Source organism: Giraffa tippelskirchi, chromosome 8 (assembly GCF_054371585.1).
Source record: "Giraffa tippelskirchi isolate mGirTip1 chromosome 8, T2T-mGirTip1v1.2.pri, whole genome shotgun sequence".
NCBI classification, from domain to species: domain Eukaryota; kingdom Metazoa; phylum Chordata; class Mammalia; order Artiodactyla; family Giraffidae; genus Giraffa; species Giraffa tippelskirchi.
Genome location: NC_137282.1, coordinates 146,381,903 through 146,405,641, shown reverse-complemented (window position 1 = coordinate 146,405,641; position 23,739 = coordinate 146,381,903). Strand labels below are relative to the sequence as shown.

At 42.2% G+C, this 23,739-nt stretch overlaps 1 protein-coding gene across 14 annotated transcripts in view; it reads right to left on the bottom strand.

Annotated features, from left to right (window-relative positions):
• Positions 1 to 23,739, bottom strand: part of RIPOR2 (RHO family interacting cell polarization regulator 2) — a 200,703-nt gene that overhangs the window by 87,074 nt on the left and 89,890 nt on the right. For 8 of the 14 annotated variants that reach the window (XR_014062769.1, XM_081522152.1, XM_081522158.1 and 5 more), the window contains exon 1: positions 21,938 to 22,058. The exons of the other annotated variants lie outside the window; for them this stretch is intronic. Coding sequence is in view for 4 of the 8 variants with exons in the window: in XM_081522148.1 (XP_081378274.1) it covers positions 21,938 to 22,019 (82 nt within the window). In the remaining 4 variants the exon portion in view is untranslated. Of the gene's footprint in view, positions 1 to 21,937; positions 22,059 to 23,739 lie in introns of those variants that run through there. 14 annotated transcript variants of the gene reach the window in all.

The window sequence follows — 23,739 nt, the reverse complement described above, 5'->3', positions numbered from 1 at the left end:
TCATAACTTTCCTTCCAAGGAGTAAGCGTATTTTAATTTCATGGCTGCAATCCCCATCTGCAGTGATTTTGGAGCCCCTCAAAATAAAGTCTGACACTGTTTCCACTGTTTCCCCATCTATTTCCCATGAAGTGATGGGACCAGATGCCATGATCTTAGTTTTCTGAATGTTGAGCTTTAAGCCAACTTTTTCACTCTCCTCTCTCACTTTCATCAAGAGGCTTTTTAGTTCTTCTTCACTTTCTGCCATAAGGGTGGTGTCATCTTCATATCTGAGGTTATTGATATTTCTCCCGGCAATTTTGATTCCAGCTTGTGCTTCCTCAAGCCCAGCGTTTCTCATGATGTACTCTGCATATAAGTTAAATAAGCAGGGTGACAATATACAGCCTTGACGTACTCCTTTTCCTATTTGGAACCAGTCTGTTGTTCACATCTTAAATCTTAACATCTCTTGAGATGCTGGGCAACCGCCACTTTTTATTATGGTTAATTATGTAGAGTCTAGTGGTTCCAAACATTTCTCCATTTACCTCATTCTAGAGAAAGAAGCCTGGAAAGAAGTACAGTTATGCAGGAAAAGTCTTGGGAGAAATAAGAGCTACTATAGATTAGCATCACTAGCATTAATAGTCTATTATTAGCATTAATCAGATTAGATTATAATAGACTACCTAGGAAAAATCTAGGGGGAAGAGCAGGGTCTTCCACCCACCCTGAAGAGTAGTAGATTTCTGTTTCCCCACTATATTAGTCTTCTAGGACTGTCATAACATATACCATATACTGGGTCAGCTTAGACAACAGAAATGTGTTTTCTCACTGTTCTGGAGGCTGGAAGCCCAAGATCAAAGTTCTGGCTGATTTAATTTCTGGTGAGGGCTCTCTAATTCTGTCTCGAAAACTTCACCACTTGAAGCATTCAGAGATACACTGGTGTAGCCCTGGGAACCTCATCCAGGAAAACAGTGAAGCCCAGAGCTTGTTAGGCATTGGTGGTGGGGAAATTATAGAAATCTCCTTTAGTGTGAGACTTTGTCATGCTTTCACACGAATGGAAAGAAATGACTTTTTCCAAAGCAGTCAATAGTTTAACACAAGTCCCCCACCCCACCCCTAGTCCTCATCCATGTATCAATTTTAATTTAACAGCCCAAGGGACAAATGATGGAGAAGGAAACGGCAGCCCACTCCAGTATTCTTGCCTGGAGAATCACATGGACAGAGGAGCTTGGCAGGCTGTAGTCCATGGGGTCACAAAGAGTCAGACACAACTGAAATGACTTAGCAGCAGGGACAAATGAGGGCTTCCCAAGTGGTGCTAGTGGTAAAGAATCCGCTTGCCAATGTAGGAGACATAAGAGCCATGGGTTTGATCCTTGGGTCAGGAATATCCCCTGGAGAAGGAAATGGCAATCCACTCCAGTATTCTTGCCTGGAAAACTCCATAGACAGAGGAGCCTGGTGGGCTACAGTCCAGAGGGTCACAGAGTCAGACATGACTGAAACGACTTAGCAGCAGCAGAAGCAGAGAAAAATGATAGCTATTATTTCAACAAACTGTTATTTCAACTCAGGTGCCAGGCACTCTGCTAAGGGCAGGAACCACAGAGATAAACAGGAAAGTCATGGAACCCATCTTGAGGAGCCTGGTTGTAAGGACAGCTGTAAATAACTGAGGTGGGTGTTATGAAAGAGGAAGTACTATGGGTGCTATGGGAACTGTCATTATTTTTGGTGCCATAAAACAGGGTGTTTGAACTTCAGCAGCACTGAAAAGGGTCTTTTCTGAAAACTGAATTTCATTGTTTTCCTCTCATGGGCATTTTTAAGGCCAGATTTTGTTTAGGGGACAGAATTGGCCATGCCAGGCTCTGTTCTTTGCACCACCAATTAATCTTAGTAAATGCACAATTCATTAGAAGAAAGCGGAAGAGCATCTGAAGTGCAGCCAATTGTTTCCTGATTTAGAGCGTCAGATATTTAATACAGGATTCAGAACATGTCCGAAGACCCACTGCCATTATGAAGTGAAGTGAGTGCTCTAATTGCAAGGTGCCAGAGATCTGCGTTTACCTCGGGACCTCTATCCGTTTGTATTTCTCTATGTATTCCTCCTGCCTACGATGCTGGCGCATTCGGGCTTTTACTGTCCGTCTAGTTAACTAGTCCTGGAGAGAGGTGGCCAGATACAGCTGAGACTGAATCTTTCTTCAGAACTATGGTGTTTAATATCCGGGTGGATAGCATATCTAACATTCTGATTCTGCAATTCCTTCTCTACTCTTATGACCTTCCTCCATGGGCATTTGGTCACCCAACTGCATGGCCAAATCATGACTGGGAATGCGGCCGTGAAAGAGGAAGATGCTAGAACTCCTCTCTCCTATTATAACTCTTTACTTTACCCTGCACCTTGCTCACCTCTACTAACGTTTCACTTGTCGCTATAACCAATCTTCCTCTATTCCCTTTTATTTTTTTTATAATTAAATGTATTTATTTTTAATTGAAGGATAATGAATCAACATGAATCAGCCATAGGTATACCTATGTCCCCTCCCTCTTGAAACTCCCACCCACTTCTCTCCCCGCTCCATCCCTCCAAGTTGTTACAGAGCCCTGGTTTGAGTTCCCTGAGTCACACAGCAAATTCCCATTGGCTACCTATTTTACATATGGTAATGATATGCTTTCATGTTACTCTCTCCATACATCCCACCAGCTCCTTCCTCCTCCTCTCCTTTATTTCCATTTTTCTAGTTTATGGAGTGTATAAGAACCAGTCTGGGATGGAGTTTAAAACGCAGATTTTTATTCTAATTCAGTCGTTTGAACAAGCACGCTGACAATTCTGCTACAGTTGTCTCAGAACGTACTTTGGGACACACACGTGTGGGTAAGGTCCCAATGGGTGCCCGGCCCTCGTGGCACTACAATGTGTTTCCAGAAGCCTTTCAGCTGCATCCCCATCTCTCCGCAGTACCCAGTCTAAGCCTTGGCTCTTCCTATCATGATGGTGCCTGGGAAACAGCCTTACAAAAAGTGTTGGACTTTGAGTTGAAACACATGGGTTGTAAACTCGGGACAAATCTTGACCCTTGTGATCTCGGGGGCCTCACTTGTCAAATGTATCCTGCCTGTATCCTCCTGCAAGTCCCTTGTGTGTCCCCTGAATAAGACCCTATCATACACCTTCCTTCCAGCCTAAATATTTGGTACACATCTCTTCATCAGTTTATAAACTCCTTGATGTCAGGAACTATGCTTACTACTACTTACAGCATTGTAACTTCTATATTAAAGAGTGTAGAGAATCATCAATAATTATCAACTATGTTTGGAACGAGAGCACATAGTGTCCCTGCTGTCTTCTGTCACCTTATCCCCTGGAAAAAGTACATTAACAAGCCTATATTTTTTGACATCAGAGCTGGACTTATAGAGGTACGTTTCAACCTAATAAATGACAGCTCAGTCTTGCTCGCTGCTCTCTGAACAGCTGAGAGCAGAACCTCATTCTCCTTTGCCTGTGTCTGGTTCTGATGATAAGGTCCTCAAGGGAACAGGCATCTCATGCTGTTGTTTTCTTACCATTGTCACACATATCTGCTTGCACAATGGGAAACTAGTTGGGCCAACACCCTTAGCATTTTAGTATGTCCCAGGAGTGGATGCCTCAGGGGGTCTTAAATCAGGCCTATGCATTCAGGCAAATGATCCAATCTTAAACCTCGCCTTCACCCCCACTTCTAGCTTCTGCACCAAGTGACCTGGAAGTTGCATGGGTAAAAGATAGTCAGCAAAATGTTCAAGGCTGACAGGAAATAAAATAGGTCCTACATGTAGCAAACAACCCCCTTCTGTCCAGCAACTTGAGATTGAATTTCTCACATGTTACTGTTATATTACAAAGAGTGGTCATTTTCTGCAATAATGTAATTTATAAAAATCACTTGCCAATTTTTTTTATCTCAAGACCCATTGCACAATAACATAATCTAGACCAGCCATTTAATAGTTTATATATACATATATACACATGTTTATATGTGTAGGTACTTGGAGGGCATTATGCTAAGTGAAATACATCAGACAGAGAAAGACAAATACTGCATATCACTTACATGTGGAATCTAAAGTATACAACAAACTAGTGAATATAATGGAAAAGAAGCAGACTCACAGATATAGAGAACAAACTAGTGGTTACCAGTGGGGAGGGTAAGAGGAGAGGGAGAGAGGGAAACATGGTTAAAAGGTATAAACTGTTAGGTATAAAATATGCTACAAGGATACAACACAGGAAATATTGCAAATATTTTTAATAACTATAAATGAAACATAACATTTAAAAATTATGAATCATATTGTATACCTGTAACATATAATATTGTATATCAACTATACTTCAATTTTTAAAAAACTCATATTTATTTATATAACATAACCTAAATCCTCTTGTATTTTTTAAAATTGTTAAGGACCTTGGGGAACCCCCTGAAAGAGTCTTGGGAAACCTGAGGGCTCCTCAGACTATATTTTGAGAACCTCTGTTCTAGACTGACAAACATTTTGGTAGAATGTTAACTTTACCAATTCCTATAGCTCTGAACCCAGTAAGGCTGAAGGATATGGCATAAATTTAATTTAACAAATACTGTTGCACAAAGATATTAAACGAAGTATAAAATAATGCAGAATGAATGCAGAAGTGACTGGAAACTATCACTATGCACGTATACACACAATGCTAGGTACTTGCTAAGTCACTTCAGTCGTGTCTGACTCTGTGCGACCCCATAGACGGCAGCCCACCAGGCTCTGCCGTCCCTGGGATTCTCCAGGCAAGAACACTGGAGTGGGTTGCCATTTCCTTCTCCAATGCATGAAAGTGAAAAGTGAAAGTGAAGTCGCTCAGTCGTGTCCAACCCTTAGCGACCCCATGGACTGCAGCCTACCAGGTTCCTCTGTCCATAGGATTTTCCAGGCAAGAGTACTGGAGTGGGTTGCCATTTCCTTCTCCGCTAGGTACTCGACAGGTAGGCTTTTCTTAAGGTTTTAAATTGACTTTCACTTCATAATGAAGTTTTTCCCTTTTTCTCCCAGTATCAGGGGAAACATAAAGGAAGACATTTGTCTGTACGGTTCTCCAAGGTGATTTATTTATATTGTGTCCCTGGGGCCCCCTGTGGCTTGCAGATTGCCCCATGCAGCCCCTTCCTGTTCTTTCTCCACCTGTATCACTTCTGCTGTCTGCCCTGGCGCTCCCCATGGAGGGACCACATCAACGTCCAGTGAGGTCCAGTAGGGTTTGGCCAATGGGGAGCCCCAAAAGAGATTGGAAGAGGGGAAAGGAGTGAGGTGAGGATGTTAATGCTGAGGCTCCTCCTTCAGAGGTCACATTGGGCTGGCCGTACCCTTTTACAAAAGATGACTGCTCCCCCCAACCACAGGCAGCCTTTCTATATAGTTCTCTCTCCTTGCAGGTTCTAGAAACCTCTTCCTCTCCCATTCTTTGGAGCCAGGTGGTGTTGGCTTCATTCTGCTCTCTGGTTCCCCGACATTTTACTGATTCAGACCTCCATAAGTCATCTCTTTGTAAATAAACCTTCTTGGAATTATTCTCATGTGAGCCAGCCATCCATTTTCTAATACTCCCCTAAGTGAGGCACATTAATAACAGCCTATTGACTATTGAAAAAAAAGTTTCAAATCTGCTTTTAGCCAGTCATTCACATTTTTTAAATATTTTTTCTTTAGGTAACTCCTTTTTTTCATTTCTCTTTCAATTTTCAACAGCAAGATCTGTTGTCACACATAATCCTGTTCGATTCCTTTTCTCCTTACTGTCCCCCAGCAATGCACAAATCTTTCTAAAGGCTGGTCCCTCTGTAATGCATGAAATCGAGACGGTTAACTTCAGGAGGTGATTTTAGGAGGAATTATGGACCTAGAAACCATTTTACTTAAAACTTTTCGCTGTTTGATAATTTTCACCATCTTCATGGACATTATTCTGGAGTCTGATTCATATCGGAAACAGGTCTCTGAGGTTAACTGGCTGTTGCTATCATTTAAGCAAAGCCCAAGAGAGCTGAAGGGAGGATCAAGGTGGCTTAGAACACAAGGGAAAGGTTCTGAAGCCACGACTGAGATTCCTCCTAGCTGTTCACTCTCCTCTGCAGCCGCTCAGCTCATATTCCTGCTCCTGGGGCTGAGAGTCCAGCTACATATTTAAAAGGCTGGTGTCTCCTCTCTGAGGCCTCGAAACCATTAGCTCTCCCTGCTAGCTTCAGCGTCCAGTGCCTCTTTCCTTCCTAAATCACCCTTTCCTAGCCTCCGCCTCCCTGATCGATCAGGGATACTGGATACAAGCTCCAACCCCGTGGGCCCTGCACAGTTTTGCTTTGCAGATGAGAAAGTGGAAATCTGACTCCTGCGGCATGGCTTGCTTGACCCACAAAGCCTTCTTTGGTAGCAGGGACCAGGCCTGGCCCCACTTCCCCTCTTTCCTTCTCTGCTCACACACAATCCACGTCCCTGGCAGCTTCGGACAGGAGCTGTGACAACGGGACGGGGCACCGTCACCCTCCATAATTAGCCAGGCAGGCAGGGGTGCTGTAATATCACAGCGTTGACAGAGCTCTCGCACCTATTAAATTATTCACACCACCGAAGTGTCATCGGCTGTCACATTCAAAATAGGTCATTCTTGCTCAGGCTGCTGAAGGTGAAAATTTCACAGCGATGGCAACACATCCAAGTGCCTTGGTTTCACCCAATCTCCAAAGTAAGGGGCTACTCCAAGCAACCCTCTATTAAATTATTTTTCATTGAATCGCAGTTATGCTTTCATGAGCGGCAGCAGGAAGCAGCTGGAACAGCTGTCTGCTGGCAGGCATGAGAACTGGGGGGGTGGAAGGCTTCATTTCAGTCTCTTCCTTCACTGACCTGTCCTCAATGAGCCTCAAGGGGCTGCTTGAGGAATATAAATCTGAACACCTGCTCTCGTCTGCTCCCTGTACCCAAGATGGCGCTAAAGTCCGAATGAGGATGTAAGCTCTGGGCACTGGCAGGGTTTAGAAGAACGATTGCACACAGGCCTCTCTGAGAAGTGCCTCTCAGCCCTGGGTGCCACATTCAAAGAGTAATTCAAGTTCAACAGCTGTGGGGCATGTGTCCTTGCGATTCAGATCCTAATTTGCAGACATTTGGGTCTCTTCAGCACTTAGAATACACTTGGCCCTTTGTCAGCATAGATATACTAGTCAACTCAAGTGCCTGGTGGTGGAATACAAACATTTGACTGGCTATTGCAGGATCTGGGGAATTACTGGCATATGAATATGTTCTTTTAACGGTTTTCAAGGATACGAAAGACTATCTTACAGGAGGAGGAACAATTTTCCTCTAGGATTAGAATAAAGAGAAGTGATCGAAAACACAGCTTGTGGGGCTTGAATTAAAATACAAGCGAATGTGCTGATTGCTGGCTCTTGACTGTTAGATGGATGTGTGACTGACAGAGACTGATAATCTCCTTGGGGAAAGGGGAGAAAGACAGGGAGTTTAGCAATGGGATTGACCCTTGCCTGTCTCCTATTAGGAGAATAGGTACAAAAACCTTTAAAGAGGTCTCTTTCAGCTGAGATGCTATGGATGTACAGCCTTGGAGAAAAAGGGCAAGAAATGCACACATCTTAACACGGTGAACCTAGCACCAAATGCAGGCAGGCCACGTGAAGAAGGGGAATTTCTTTCACAGATGCATTTCCACAGTCATTCTGTATCTCATAACACTGCTCCCAAAGATATGAAGCCCTCTCCTCCAAATATTCACCTGCAAGAAGCATGTCCAGATGACCCACCCTCCCCCCCATCTTTCCTTTAATTTCCCTTAAGTGTTTGTACACAGTTTGTATTGCATTCTCTAGCTCCTAGTTTTATGGAACAGCCCATGCAGGTGATACAGCCCAATCTCCATAAGCTGGAGATAAATCTATGAATAATTCTCACTTATGTATATGCTGCTTTATCATCAACATTTCAACAGATATTTCCTAGTGCCCACCATGCTGGGTACTTGGAGAGGAACTTCATGAAGTCATCCACTGTTCATAGCTCAACTACCCCCAAGTGGATTCCTGCTTCCCCATCAGGGCAGTACTGCTCCACCCCAAGCCTACTTCTCCAGCAGCCTTTCTCACCTTAACAAAGAGATCTTGGAGTCATCCTTGCGGCCTTTTCCCCCCACTTCCAGAATTCAATCACTATCAGGCCTGGTAAGCCCCCACCAATTCTCTTCTGGACTGTTGTCATCTTCTCCTAACTGGCTCCCCTGCTTTTGCCCTTTATGCCATTTTTATTTTCCAGATAGTAGTCAGATGATGCTTTTGAGAGGCAAACCAGATTATGTCACTCTGCTCAACCTTCACCAGTGGTTCCCCATCTCCCACAGAGCTAAAACCCAAATGCTTACAATGGCCTGTAAGGCTGTACAAGAGCTGGATCCATCCCTCTAACCCAGCCCCCAAGAACCTCTTGGATCAAATCTTCTACTGCTCTCAGTCTTGCTCATGTTGTGCTGCAGCCACACTGGCCTTCTGACTCTTGCTGGAACCTTCCCCTTCTGATATCCAGGTCAGCCTTGCAGTCCCTTCAAGCCTCTGGGCATTTGCCAGCATAGCCTTCTCTGACCACCACGCTCTATTCTTCTCATCCTGCACTTACTTTTACTCCATAACACTTCTCTCCATCTGACACATCGTGTTTTTACTTGTTTGTTTACTGTCTGGCTCCCTCTACCACCAGCAGAACTTCACCAGGGCTGGGGCTTTGCCATAGTCACTGCTGATCCCAAGAGCTGAGTAGAGCTGAATCTAGCCCATGTAGACTATCAACAGATAGTCTTTAATGAATGAAAAAATAATCCATCTTCTATCCCCATATAGTTCATAAGCTCCTGATGGGGGTGCCTCTGCTAATTATGTTACCCTTTTTTAGAGGAGCTTCAGTAAGTGCTAATCTCAAAATATTTATTCAGGGATTCTAAAACTGATTTCCAACTAGGCAGACACTGGTAGGAAAAATTCCCAGATCTAACTCTTAAACATCCTGTTATGGAGAAAACAGTCCTTTTAAGATTGTGTCAGATATGCCCAGAATCAGCTCCCTGGAACCCTTTCTATCTCACATGAGAATTCAGTTCCCTGCTGTTAAGTTTACATAGCTCAAGAAAAAGCAACCATTTTGCAGACTTTCAGGAACTGCTTGTTCTTTCCTGTTTTTTGGTATAGCTATTCCTAATTTTTTTTTAATGTGGAAATATATATATACATAAATATAATGCATGTGATGTAAGATTTACCATCTTGATCATTTTTAAGTGTATAGTTTAGTAGTGTTAAGTTCATTCACATTGCTGTGTAGCCCATCTCCAGGACTCTTTTCATCTTGTAAAGCTGAAGCTATACTTATTAAACAACAACTGCTCACTTCCCCCTCTGCCACCCTTATTTTAATTTTATTTATTTTCCACCCCCTGCCAATCACCATGCCATTTTTTGTCTATGAATTCGACAACTCTAGACACCTCATATTCATGATTATACAGTGATTCGTCTTTTTGTGACCAGCTTATTTCACCAAGCTTAATGTCCCCAAGGTTCATCCAGGTAAAAGCATGCCAGAATTCCCTTCCTTTTAAAGGCTGAATAATATTCCATTGTATGTACATACCATATTTTGTTGACCCATTTATCTGCTGATGGACATGTCTGTTGTTCTACCTTTTAACTATTGTGGATAATGCTGCTATGAACATGGATGTACAACTATCTCTTCAAGACCTTGCTTTCAGTTCTTTTGGGTACAAGGCCAGAGGTGGAATTGCTAGATCATATATTAACTCTACTTGTAATTTTTTGAGGAATTGCACCTGCTTTCCATAGTGGCTGCCCCATTTTACAGTCTCATGGACAGTGCATAATGGCTCCCGAACTCTTTTTAGTAGTAATATATTTTTCCCCTCCAGCAAGTTAGAACTGCTCAGAGATGTCTAATAGTGCTGGACATTGCAGCTCCTCTCAATGCTTAGCAACTAGGAGCCAAGTGGCCCTACCAAATATGCAAGGGTGTGTGGGGTGGTGTTTTTCACTCTCTCCTTCATGCCTGTTTTGAAAAGGCTCCCTTGTCCTCGAATTAACATGCAGGCGGTGTGGCCACCGGCAGGTCTGCCTTACAGAAGAGGGCAGCGGGCAAGAGCCAGCACTGTTTTGAGGATGATCAAAGTTCTGCTAATCCCGTGTAATCTCCTAATGTAAAGGGGATTATATTTCCAATTTGTGGTTTCTTTGAATGATGCCCCAGGGTCTGGTACTATCACTCCTTGATGAATTGGGAGACTTGGGGTGATGTGTGTAGAAAAGCCAAGAAGATGGCATCGAGTCACGCTCGTGCATCAATCATCTCTAACAAGGAGGTCCAAGGATTTCAGATCTCAGGGACAAAGAACCCAAAGAGTCAGATGAAGAGGAGAGTGCCGTGAAGTGATGCAGCGGTGTAAGTGGGAGGGGCCCTGGACACCTCCTGACTGTTACCTTCTTTCACCTAACTTATCCATGGGCTGGGAGAATAGGGCCTTAGTCCTCCTCTGTCTCTCTCCTTACTTGATGGATGCTACTGTCTCTACCCTCTTCCACCCAGCATGTTCTGTCTTTGGTTTTGTCTTAAACTATCAATTTTTCATCATTCTACCAATTGATGTTACAGAGCAATGTAATTTGAGGGACATGTGTTCTCATAAAAAGAATATTTAAGAGGGAACAAATCTCCTCTTAAAATGGATTTAAAAATGATAGGACTCTCTCAGCAGACATGAAAAGGGGAAGAGCTGGTGGGAGAGCTGGTTAAGAAACTCTCAATGACCTTAAGAGGCAAAATGACGGAACCTGATGACCTAAACCAGAGGTCAGCAGGCTTTTTCCGTAAAGAATCAGAAAGTAAATATTTTAGGCTTTGGGAGCCAAGAGGTAAAAAAATGAGGAAATTGTATACTTACATATAATGAGAGGAACAAAATCTCACATTTTATATGGGCAAAATTCAAAATATAATAATTGGGCACTTTTTTATGGTAATACCAGTCCACTAAGACACTTCCCTGGTGGCTCAGATGGTAAAGAATCTGCCTGCAATGCAGGAGACCCAGGTTCAATCCCTGGGTCAGGATGATCCCCTGGAGAAGGGAATGGCAATCCACTCCAATATTCTTGTCTGGAAAATTCCATGGACAGAGGAGTCTGGGGGCTACAGTCCATGGGGTCGCAAAGAGTCAGTCATGACTGAGTGACTAACACACACACAGTCTACTAAGGAGAAGAATGGAATTCTTTTTCTTTGTGATAATATCTTGCTTAACAGGAGTTGAAGGTCAATGTTTCTGATCATCAAACTGATTGCAAATGCTCGTCTGTAAAAACCATTGCCATCTTGCAGGCTGGGCAGAAACAGGCAGTGGGCTATGTCTGGCCTGCAGGCCATGGTTTGCCAACTCCTGCTCAGGTCAAGGGTGGGTAATGAGCTATTGACTTGCTATGTGCAGTTTTCAACGTTGCCCAGTAGCTTATAAAGGCATAAACGTCCGCCTTTTGGGTGTATCATTAATGTTAGGAACACATGCAGGGCTTTTCCTGTATTCTGCACTGTAGTTCTTAACATAAATGACAAGATATGTTGCCTTTTCTCAAACAGAAGACAATGCTTCTGAGCCACCAGCGGTTCTCTTTCCAGGAGTGAGGAGGATCTGGGTTGACCGCTTTTCAGTCTGCCCTCCTACAGCTGGGGCCATTTCCAGCCTGACCAGTCCTGTCCCCTTGTCCTAACTCTTTTTGAGTGGTATTCAATAAAGATTTGGTGATTAATTCACAGTGGGTAGATCCTATTGATGTGTTTTCTATCCCATGAAGTATAATTATTAATATTAAACAATTGAACTAATGTTTGTCTTCCTGTAAACACATGGGCTTCCCAGGTGGCTCAGTGGTAAAGAATTCACCTGCCAGTACAGGAGACACAGGAGACATGAGTTCAATTCCTGGGTCAGGAAGTTCCCCTGGAGGAGGAAATGGCAAGCCACTCCAGTATTCTTGCCTGAAAAATCCTATGCATAGAAGGAGCCTGGTTGGCTACAGTCCATGGGGTCGCAAAGAATCTGACACGACTGAGCATGCACTTAATTTATATGCAAATAGATGACTATGCTTTTCTCCGGGAGGTTTTACCATTGAAAAATATCTTTAAACAGCAATGGAAGTAAAAACAAAGCAAAACACCACTAGAGGAAATGTTGTAGAGGCTTTGTTTAGAATCTTAATTACCATCCTAAAATGCTCTTAACATATACATAATGCAAGTTTCAATAAGTGTTATCTTTAAATTAGAAATGGTTTAACAAATATACAAAGCCCAGCCTTTATCAAGTTACTTTTTAAAACGTACTCTGTAAAGTGGTGATGGGCAGGCAGTAACTGGGGTATGTTTACTGCAGGTAAATATTTACCCTGGAGAAAAGGCCTGTGTATTGTAAAGATAATGTTGAAGATATGCTTCTTCACCTCCTGCATTCCTGACGGAGGCAAAGGGGACTCTCTCCACAAGAAAACTGCCATAGCTTATTTTAAAACCCTAAGAATTTTTAGAGGGAGACCAGATTGGTTAGTACCCCCCACCAAAAAAAGATAGGAAATCATGTACTTATTCTGTGTGAAGAGGTTATTCTGAGCCCTGCCTTGGTCACATGGTAGAGGTCAGATAGCAAGCAGTCAGGCTTGTTAGTTCCTGAGCCAGATGCACCTCTCTATTCCCAAGGAAGCGTGTGTCGTGAGCAGCCTCCACAGCTCTGCTCTCATCAGCTTGCATCTCTGTTGATCACAAGCCACGAGTAGAAGAGGGAGATTGTATAGACTTGGGAGATTGAGACAGCTGAGAAAATAACAGTGAAAAACTAACTGACATTAAGTTTGTAATGTAACTAACCAGTAAGCCCTTACTGGCTTCCCATGATCTCAGACATTATCTCCATTAACATTAAGCGATTTTGGGGGCAGGTGACCACCATCCCCCATCATCATCATCACTATAATTACCATCATCTGCAAGTAGAAGAAGGGAAGTGAAATGTCTGAGGGGTTAGGTAACTTGCCTAAAGCCAAACTGCTCTTAAGTTGATTTAGGTCTTTTGAGTACAGATATTTGGTTCTTTCAGCCCTGCTACCTTCCCTCAGTTTGGAAATCTGAGTGGTAAAAAAAAATCAAAGATTTACAAACATGGGTGGCTCTAGAATTTTTGTGTGTGAAGTGCTCAATACAGCTCTGGGGTCAGAAAAGGGGTCTGTCCTTTTGTGGAAACTGTGTGCAGAGCAAGCATATGGTTTTTTACTCAGATTATAGAGTGCAGATCATTCAAAATAGCAATGCTTTCTGAAAAAGCTTTTTATCCTGCTTTATATTAAGACTCTAAATTATCATTTATTTTTTAGTCTTTAGAGATGCTAATGGAGATTAATAGGGGGCTGAGAAATGTCTCTTCTTGATAACCTTCGGCATGTAAACCAGAAGTTGAAGGGAAAGAAGTTGTTTTTCATAATATTTCAGTCCATATAATTTATCTCAAAGTGGTGAAAGGTGCCTTCTACAAATTGTATCTGTGTATTTGATTCTTTGACACATTTTTCTTCAAACACAATTCTATCAGTTCATTGTGCTGTTATAAATAGCAAAGAAAATCCCACCATAGAACATGCTTTCATATTTACTCTCTCTCAGAGTTTCCCGAATGCTAATTTAGAGAGAAAAAAGTTATCTTCAACTGCTCAGCTAGCTGACTCAATCTGTGATCTGAAAGTCAAATTATTTTCTTCCTGTTTCTCAGCTCATTATTTCTTACACTGAATGGACAGTTTAGAATGACATCAAGAGGCAGAAGAGACCAGCTGGTGTTCTCCTGTTGCTGTTTGAGTTGAGTTGTATAGTATAAATATTTAAACTTTTAGCCAATGATCCAAAGACTAAGAAGGAAAGATCTGCAGTGAAAAGATAGCACCGCAACTTCGTCACTTTCCAGAAAGCAGCAACTTGTTCTTTCTTCTCTTTATTTTATTTAGAAATAATTATTTCACAGGGTTAAGCCTCCTAATACAGCAGCAGATCTTTTCTCTGTTTACCAGGTTATCTATTAATGACAATCTTTACAAAGCTTGACCCAGTGTTTTCTCTCTCCCTCAGTTGGAACTGGTTCAAAATTGGGAAAGGACTATGTCAAGGTTGTATATGTCACCTTGTTTATTTAACTTATATGCAGAGCACATCATACGAAATTCAGGGCTGGATGAATCACAAACTGGAATCAAGATTGCTGGGAGAAATATCAACAACCTCAGATAGGCAGATGACACACCATCCTTATGGTAGAAAGTGAAGAGGAAATAAAAAACCTCTTAATGAGAGTGAAAGGGGAGAGTCAAAAAGCTGGCTTAAAACTTAACATTCAGAAACTAAGATCATGGCATCCAGTCCCATTCACTTCATGGCAATAGATGGGGAAACAATGGAAACAGTGACAGACTTTATTTTCTTGGGCTCCAAAATCACTGCAGATGGTGACTGCAGCCACAAAATTAAAAGACTCTTGCTCCTTGGAAGAATAGCTATGATAAACCTAGACAGCATATTACTTTGCTGACAAAGGTCTGTGAATCAAAGTTAGATGATTGGATGGCATCACTGACTCAACGGACATGAGTTTGAGCAAGCTCTGGGAGATGGTAAAGGACAGGGAAGCTTGGCGTGCTGCAGTCCATGGGGTCACAAAGAGTTGGACACAACTGAGTGAATAAACAACAACAAATGGTTTTTCTAGTAATCCTGTACAGATGTGAGACCATAAAGAAGGCTGAGTGCCAAAGAATTGAGGCTTTCGAATTGTGATGCTGGAGAGGACTCTTGAGAGTCCCTTGGACAATAAGGAGATCAAACCAGTCAATCCTAAAGGAAATCAATCCTGAATATTCATTGGAAGGACTGATGCTGAAGCTGAAGCTCCAATACTTTGGCCACCTGATGCAAAGAGCCGACTCATTGGAAAAGACCCTGATGCTGGGAAAGATTGAGGGCATGAGGAGAAGGGGGTGACAGAGGATGAGATGGTTGGATGGCATCAGCGACTCAATGGACATGAGTTTGAGGAAGCTCTGGGAGTTGGTGATGGACAGGGAAGCCTGGCATGCTGCAGTTCATGGGGTTGCAAAGAGTCGGATACAACTTAGCAAATGAACAACAGTTGGGAAAATAGACAAGTCACCCTGCCAAAGTTCACATTTTCCTTACTTTCACAGTTTAACACCTAAAATTTTTACTTTGTATCTATAATTGATCTTAAATGTCTTCTGCCTAAAGCCTCTGTTTAGCAAGGCATGAAAAGCGTAAGCTATGGAGAGTCCACACGTGAAAGAATGATGATGGTATAAATTATCATGAATTTGCCTTCTGGAGTGAGACTGGCCATTATACCTGCTTGGTGATTGTTATCCCAGCATATATGTCAAAATATTTCTCTTAAAAATATCTAAAAGTGGTCAAGTAAATTGTTCTGTTTTTCTTGAAGGGAAATTCTTGCTAAGTGATGAGATAGGCTTTGTCTACACAGCACAAAGTGAAGTGGTTTTCAGCTTATGACCTGGTTTGTCTATCAACAGGGATCAAACACTTCAGATTCTTGCCAAATCCCTTCACTATGGATCGTACACATGCTACAGAATCATGACCTTTCTAGTCAGTCAGGCACATCCACATTTCAGCTCCCCAGAAACCAGCCTCCAACTCCAATTCAGCCTGGCACGTTCTGTCAAGGAAGTACATGCATATTCAATACCCTACCAGCCCCTGCAGTGGGGTATTTTCATTTTCTTCTTTCTATTTTTGCTTGCCAGGACCAGTCACTATTATTTTTCCTTCTTCCCTGTCCTTCAGGTACTTGAAATAGTCATTTCAACTTGACTCAACTAATACCTTTCCCGTCTTTAAAATCTCTTCTAAAACCAACTGAATTGCAAACATTTTCATCCAATGTCACCACTGTTTGGTAAACAATTCATAGACAAGATTTAGCCATCTAAAAATAAATGAGAAGTGGAATAAGTCGATACTTGCTAAGCACAGGAAAACACGTAAGGCATAGGTAACTGGACACATCACATCTCTTTATAAAAAATATGTTGACTTCAGGAGTGAAGTAATTCTTATCAAGGAGCAAGGGCAATTTTCCCAATTTATTTTACTGCTTTGGTCTAACAACTACACATTTCTTTTTTCTTTTTTTAATTTTTTCCCCACACACAAACAGTGGGTATGCATATATTTGTATATCAACTCAAGTCCTATAGAAGATAGTCTCAAGGCTATCTCATACTGTTCCTGAAAAGACTTTACTGGCTGCTCATAAAATTATTAAATGAGCATTTTAAATACTTTATTTGTGATACTGGGCCCCTTTTTGGCTTTGGCCTGATCTAAATAGGTCACCTAGAGGTCACTAGGGGCCATAAATCAAGGGGTGGACTGCTGGCTAAGACAGCCTGCATAGCTTTAGTGCAATGTGCTATTTTAGTTTGTGCCCCTGAAATGACACCATCTCTTTGGCACCAGCCAAAGCAAGCTTCCTAGACATCTCTGGGAAGGGAATGTTTTGTAGTAATCCAAGGCATAGGTCACACAGGCATGAATTATTGTGGGGAGGTCTGTGTCTGCTTTGGCCTCTGTGACAAATAAAGTAGGGAAAACAACTTCCAACTGAAGCATTTCTCCAGGAGTCCAAGAATGGAAATTGATCCAAGTGATCCAGCAAACTGCAAAAGCAAAGAGTGATCAACTTTTTTCAACCCAGGAAACTATGGCAGCCTCTTCCTGCTCCTTCTTCAATCCCTTACTTGGGTTTCATTTGAGAACCCTAGATATGAGTATTTTTGAAAAAGGACTAACATAGCCAAATTACAATTATTATAACTATGAAATGTGGCATAATCAAACAAAAAAGTCTAACTCTGTTTAGCCAAGGCACATACATTTTATGTTCTCTTTCTCAACACTTTTTCCACAGAGGGTTTGACTAAACCAGCCTGAACTTTCAGAATCTATTGGTTTTGTACATAAACTTAATTTAATCTCTTCTTTCTTTCCTTCTTCCTTTTCTTCTTTCAATTTTGGAAAGGGAAAATGTAATTCAGTAAACAATATCAAAACATGCCAGATTACAACAGGTTGCATAACTGTTTACCTATTTAAAAAAAAAATCTACCTTGGCTTCATAAGCAGTTTACAAAGAAAGACAAAGTGGGCATCTATTCTACTTACAATTCTCTTTTTGACAAACTTTTTGCAATTTTCTTGCTCTCTATGAGCTGAAGTTACTTTTGAAAGGGAAAAAAAAATTGCTGGCTTAACTGGCTTGGGGAACGGAGAGAGCTTTGGTTCAAAACTGTGTGGCCTTTTTTTCCCCAAGCATCTCTTGATCTCTTTAAGACCGACAAGCAGCTATCGGTCGAGTGGACTCCCTTCTGCCAGTTTATTTCCATCTGGGAGCATTCTCCTTTGGGGAGTTTGAAGCAACCTCCCTAGATACTGTAATTCTATGCTGTGCTTCATTGTACCAGAACATTTGAAGGTCTGGCAAACACATTGCAGGTTCCAGTGGTCCTTCCAGAAGCAAGATCCTAACAGGCATGTAAGTGTCCAGGAAATATATGTCTGAGAAATACTTCGCACAGATGACTGTGAACTAGTGGTGATTTTATTATTCTCATCACTGCACTTGACATCAGAGGGGTGAAAACAAAGGCAGGGAAAGCTTGTGGTTCTAAGGAAAGAAGAACTGCAACTTTGACTTGTGCCAAGGAGTAATTTTGGCTGCTGAGCTACTGGTAGACCACCACCTGAGGAACTGTTTCTTCCCACACATGAGTCCTGTTCTGTTCTTGAAAGCTGGCCAAGGGCCTCCACTGTGCACGACACTTTTTTTTCTATTATTATTATCACCATCATAATTGTTACAGTTATCATTACTATTATTATCCATCCAGTTCTTTCTACTAACATATACCAGACTGCCTGTCAAGAAGGCACAGTGACAAAACAGATGAAAGCCCTTTAATTTGATATGTTTGAAACAATAATGAGAAAGGAGCTCTCTAATTCCAATTATTGGTTTTTCAATAGCGTGGTAATCAAATCAATCATTCTCCCAGCAAAGAATACAGTCTACCTGATAGGAACAATTTTCTAAATAGCATGATGATGTTTGGAAAGCCAACCTGTGTGTGAGTGTGTGTGTGTGTGTGTGTGTGTGTGTGTGTGTGTGTGTGTAAGAGAGAGAGAGAAAGAGGGAAGGAGAGAGTGAAACAAATACTGAGGTTTCTAGTGGGTAGGTGGGTGACTGCTTCTCTCTCAGTAACCACATGCAACTCTCTCGTAGAACAAGAGCAAAGTTACTCATCGATGCTTCTTAATTCCGTGAACTTTAACATTTTCTCTAACCACAGAAAACAACAGCTGAAGCAAACAGGGTCTCAGAAAAGCAGTTAAAAACATATTGTGAGCACAACTCATGTTTTTTCTTCCCAGATCTTTCTGTGGCCCATAAATCTAAACGAATTATATATACTTTCAACCAAATGGACCAAAATCCTAAATTTGTGTTTCTTTAGGGGGAAAGGGTTCTTTAAAAGTGTATCCATTACCAGGAAATACAGTTGCCTTAGTAACAAGCTCCTAGGCCTCTTCCTTCCTTTATGTTAGAGGAAACTCTTTGGACCAAAAGCTTTCTGCTTTCTTAGGCATGTTTAAGTGAGCTAAAAGCATGGAGGAAACCTCCAGGCAGCTTGAATTCCTCTAGGTAGATGCCACCGTGCAGAAAAAATGATGTAATAGAATGCTGGAGCTTTTCAAATGAGATCTGAGAGAATATGTAATCAACCCTCTTACTGTAGGTGAAAAATGAGCTCAACAAGGTTAAGTGACTTGCCTAAGCTCCTACATCTGCAAAACAGCAGGGGCAGGACTACAATCCAGGCTCCTAACCACTTGTCCAGTGGTGCTTCCACCCTATCATACCTCTGAAAAGTGGTTTATAAACCAATTTTTCTGTGATAAGTCTTATTTTGAATATACTTGGAGAAGGGAATGGCAACCCACTCCAGTATTCTTGCCTGGGGAATTCCGTGGACAGAGGAACCTGAAGGGCTAATCAGACACTAGGTTAACCAGACATGAGAAAAAAACTATAGAATTCCTTTCATACATCGCTTTCTGACCTATTCTAGGAACCCATTTTTATGAATACAGAGTAGGAATTAGTGTTAATTGAGTGCTTACCATGTTTGAGGCACTGTTCTAAGCACCTTCTTAAATTTTAATAATATTTAATCCATATACCACCCTAGGAAGTTTGTAGTCCATTCTACAGTGAGTAAACTGAGACACAGAGAGGTGGAGTAACCAGCTTAAAATCACAGAGTAAATTAAGTGGCAGAGCTCAGGCAGTATCGGTCTGGAGATGAAGCTGTTGACTAATATCCTGCAGGGAGCTTACTTAAAATGAAGGAACTACCCAGACAAGCTTTCAATAAATAGGCAAACATGATCCATGACTCCAAAAGCTGAATAAAAATACACTAGATACTGGAATTGTAAGGATTCTCTCTAATCTGCAGAGATTAAGTTAAATGAGAAAATCAGTCTGGAAAAGTATAAAGTGTATCACCTGTGAAGCACCATGCAAATATTATGAATCTGTTATGAAGGTAATCTGTACAACCCAAGAGGTATTATTGTTCCATTTCCCCACTGAGGAAACAGAGGTTTACTTTAGCAATTACCTTGTTTAAATCACATAGGTAATAAGAAGCAAAATGAGAATTTGAATCAGAATCTTGTCTGACTCCCAACTTGACTCTTTACTGTGCCTGTTGAGGTTGAAATCATCACCTTGATAATCATGACTGCTCAGGAGAAAGTCCTTACAGGCTCAATTCCTGCTTTGTTGAGGTCTTAATTTTCAGGGTGCTCACATGCTCAGTTGTGTCTGACTCTTTGTGACTCCATGGACTACAGCCCGCCGGGCTCCTCTGTTCATGGAATTTTTCAGGCAAGAATACTAGAATTGGCTGGCATTTCCTACTCCAGGGGCTCTTCCCAACTCAGGCATCGAATCTGTGTCTCTTGCCTCTCCTATATTGGTAGGCAGATTCTTTACCACTGTGCCACCTGGGAAGCCCTTCAGAGAGGGGCCACTTAATCTATCATTTCAGTTCAGTCACTCAGTCGTGTCCAACTCTTTGTGACCCCATGGACAGCAGCATGCCAGGCTTCCCTGTCCATCATCAACTCTCAGAGCTTGCTCCAGGAGTAAGCTCATTCCCATTGAGTTAGTGATTCCATCCAACCATCTCATCCTCTGTCGTCCACTTCTCCTGCTTTCAATCTTTCCCAGCATCAGGGCCTTGTCAAATGAAGTCAGTTTGTCCCATCAGGCGGCCAAAGTAATTTATAGTGCGGTGGTTGCATCTGTCTATAGGTGGCGCTCTTTAGCACTGTAGCCATTGGTAAAAGAAAAAATCCTTTGAGGCAAAGGAGAAACTGTGGCCTGGTGTTTTTAAGGTTGGGTAGATAACTACCAAATCGTCCCATTTAGGCTTACCTTCCTAGTTGTAAACATGTTCTAATTACTGAAGGGAGTACATATATAAGTATGTATACACAGAGAAAACATCTGTAAGTAGAAGTGAAAGCTGAGGAATGGAGCCTAAGAGCAAGCCTCAAGTCAGAGTGGCTCTACCTGTCACCTGAGTAAAGCAACAGTCCAAAACTGTGGCAAACAGCAAGGAAGTTCAGGGAAATATTCTTTAAGCTGTCTTAAATTGTGATTAAAAAAAACCACCAATTATGGTTTTAAATATTTCTGAGGCTACAACAAAGTAATGTAAAGACAGACATCAATAATGGTTGCATCCTAGATGATTAGATTACTATGCTATACTCTTTCATTTGTCTTCAATAAACCTGAACTACTTGGGTAACTGCAAAAAATTTTACCAGAGCGCCTTTAAAAAATTATTTGATAGGGTAATACCAGATATGGTTCTTATGAATAAAAATGAATTTATGAGGTCCCTGAATCCAGATAACCATTAATTTTGACAGTTCCAAATTCTTGAAAAGCTCTTGCCTGCAGCCCAATCTCATAAGCAGCATTTGAACAAGGAATCTGTACATTACAAGGTTAGCCATTTCAATTTGCAACCTTTAATGTCAAATTCCACCACACAGGTCTACTGGGGAAACCCAGGCAGTGCAGTGGGTGTCAGAAGCTAGTAAGGCTGCCACCTCCCATCCTGGGAGGAGAGGAAAAGGAAGAGGCAATCGAGAGAGCTGGGGTGCCAGGGTGCCAGGAAGAGTGAGAGAGGGAAAGATCCAAAGGCAGAGAGAGAACAGAGGGAGCGGCGGGTAGTGCAGAGCAAAGGAGCATGGCACCGTGGAGAACATTCCCTGGTCCATTAGTCCAACCACTCCTACTGTGTGCTGAGCAGGGAGACAGACTTCCTTCCCTTAAGGTGTTAGACAAGAGAGCACAGAAGAGGAACGGGGGGACTATCAGTACTATTTTCTACACTAAACTGAACCCTTCGTCATGACTTCAAAGCAACGCATTTGGAAGACCCACTGAATTCCCTTGTCCCCAGTTTTGCGCTGCACTCCTGGGGTGTCATCCCATCCGGGATGCTGTCAAAGTCCTCCAGTTCCTTACCCAAGTCGGTTCAAAGTTTCCAACAGTGTCAGAGCTAAGCAAAGTTGATCAGAAAGGCTCCTGACAGAAAGACATGTTTACCTTCACCAAAAACATCATCCTCTTCGTCCATCAGCAGCTTCTCGGGGTCCAGGTACTGCATCTTGGAGACGGCGGTCAGCATGTGCAGCCGGCACGCAGCCCCGGCAGCCACACTGGCCCCGGAGGCAGTTTCCCTTCCCCAGGTTACCTAAGCGCCCCAAGAGGGCAACTTCCGCCTCTGCCCTTGAGAAAGCAGCTTCATTCATATAAACAGGCTTCATGAACCTTTTAAAGAGTGCATTCCAGGTGGGGTGATTTTCACCACTGACCAGAAAGAATTTTCTCTCTATTTTTTTTTTGGAAGGGGGCTGCAGATCCGGCTGAAGCTGAACACAGATAACACTTCAAGTCCGAGGGCAATGAATTCTATTTTCTAGCGACAACTTTCATGTTTTCTTAAAGAGGAAGGTGGGCGTTTAACTTTGCAACTTGTGAATTTGAACACAATGGGTAGTGTTGAAAGAGAAGGGGTTCACATTTCTCCTCTCTCAGTTTTGCTTCAGTGACAATTTATCTGGAAGGACAGCAAGCCTCTCTGTTACACCCAGGCAGGCGTTTGGAGGGACAGAGCTTTTCTTTCACTCAGTAATAGTCGCATTTTTCATTTTTGTAACAAACCCTTTGCATTTGAGGATTAGAAACTTTCCAAAACTTACACCAAATTTAATGCACATGTGGACTCTTATTGACTCAGTTCACCTTTGGTCAATAAATAGGTAAATCGTTTGGATCAAAAAACTTCCATTTAATAATACTGACTCAGTCTGATACTTCAGACGTACCACTAAAGCAGAAAGTAGAAAATGTAACTCAGAACGCAGTTCCTCCCAGAACGAGGAGCAACCACTGAGCTGTCACGTGAGTACCAGTGGTTGGTATCACCATATGGAAACACCCAAAGTGTGCTAAATTCTATACTGCTGTTCAAACACAAATCTTAGTGAACTGCAACTTCACTAGGGGTTTCTCAGCCCTCTCCCCTCAGGTGTCAGAAGCTCGGAAAACGCAAATAGAGATGATGGTGGGGGAGTTATTGGTCCAAGGTGTTTATTTCTGGCAATTCTGTTTACTGAGTAGGGTTTCAAAAACACGTACATATATGTTAACAGACTTTGTTTTCTAGAGCAGTTTTAGGTTCATAGCAAAACTGAGAGGAAGTAATAGCAATTTCCCATAATCCCCTGCTTCCCTCCATACATAGCCCCGCTCATTATCAAACCCCACCCCACCTCCAACACTCCCCATCTCCCCCTCCCCCCGAGAGTGGGATGTTTGTTACAACTGATGAACCTACACTGATACATCATTATCATCCAGAGTCCAAGCTTTACAAGAGCCTAAGGTTTATTCTTGGTGTTGTATACACTATGGGCTTGGACAAATATATAATAATATGTATCCACCATTATAGTCTCATACAAAGTAGTTTTTCTGCCCTAAAAATCCTCTTGCTTTGCCTATTTATCCCTCCCTACCACAACCCCTGGCAACCATTGATCTTTTTATTGTGTCCATAGTTCTGCCTGTTCCAGAATGTCATAGCTGGAATCATACAAAATGTAGACTTTTCAAATTGGCTTCTTTCACCTATTTGTTGTTGTTCAGTCACTAAGTCGTGTCTGACTCTGCGACCCCATGAACTGCAGCACAAAAGGCTTCCCTGTCCTACACTATATCCCTGAGTTTGTTCAAACTCATGTCCACTGAGTCGCTGATGCCATCCAACCATCTCATCTCTGATGCCCCCTTCTCATCTTGCCCTCAATCTTTCCCAGCATCAGGGTCTTTTCCAATGAGTCTGC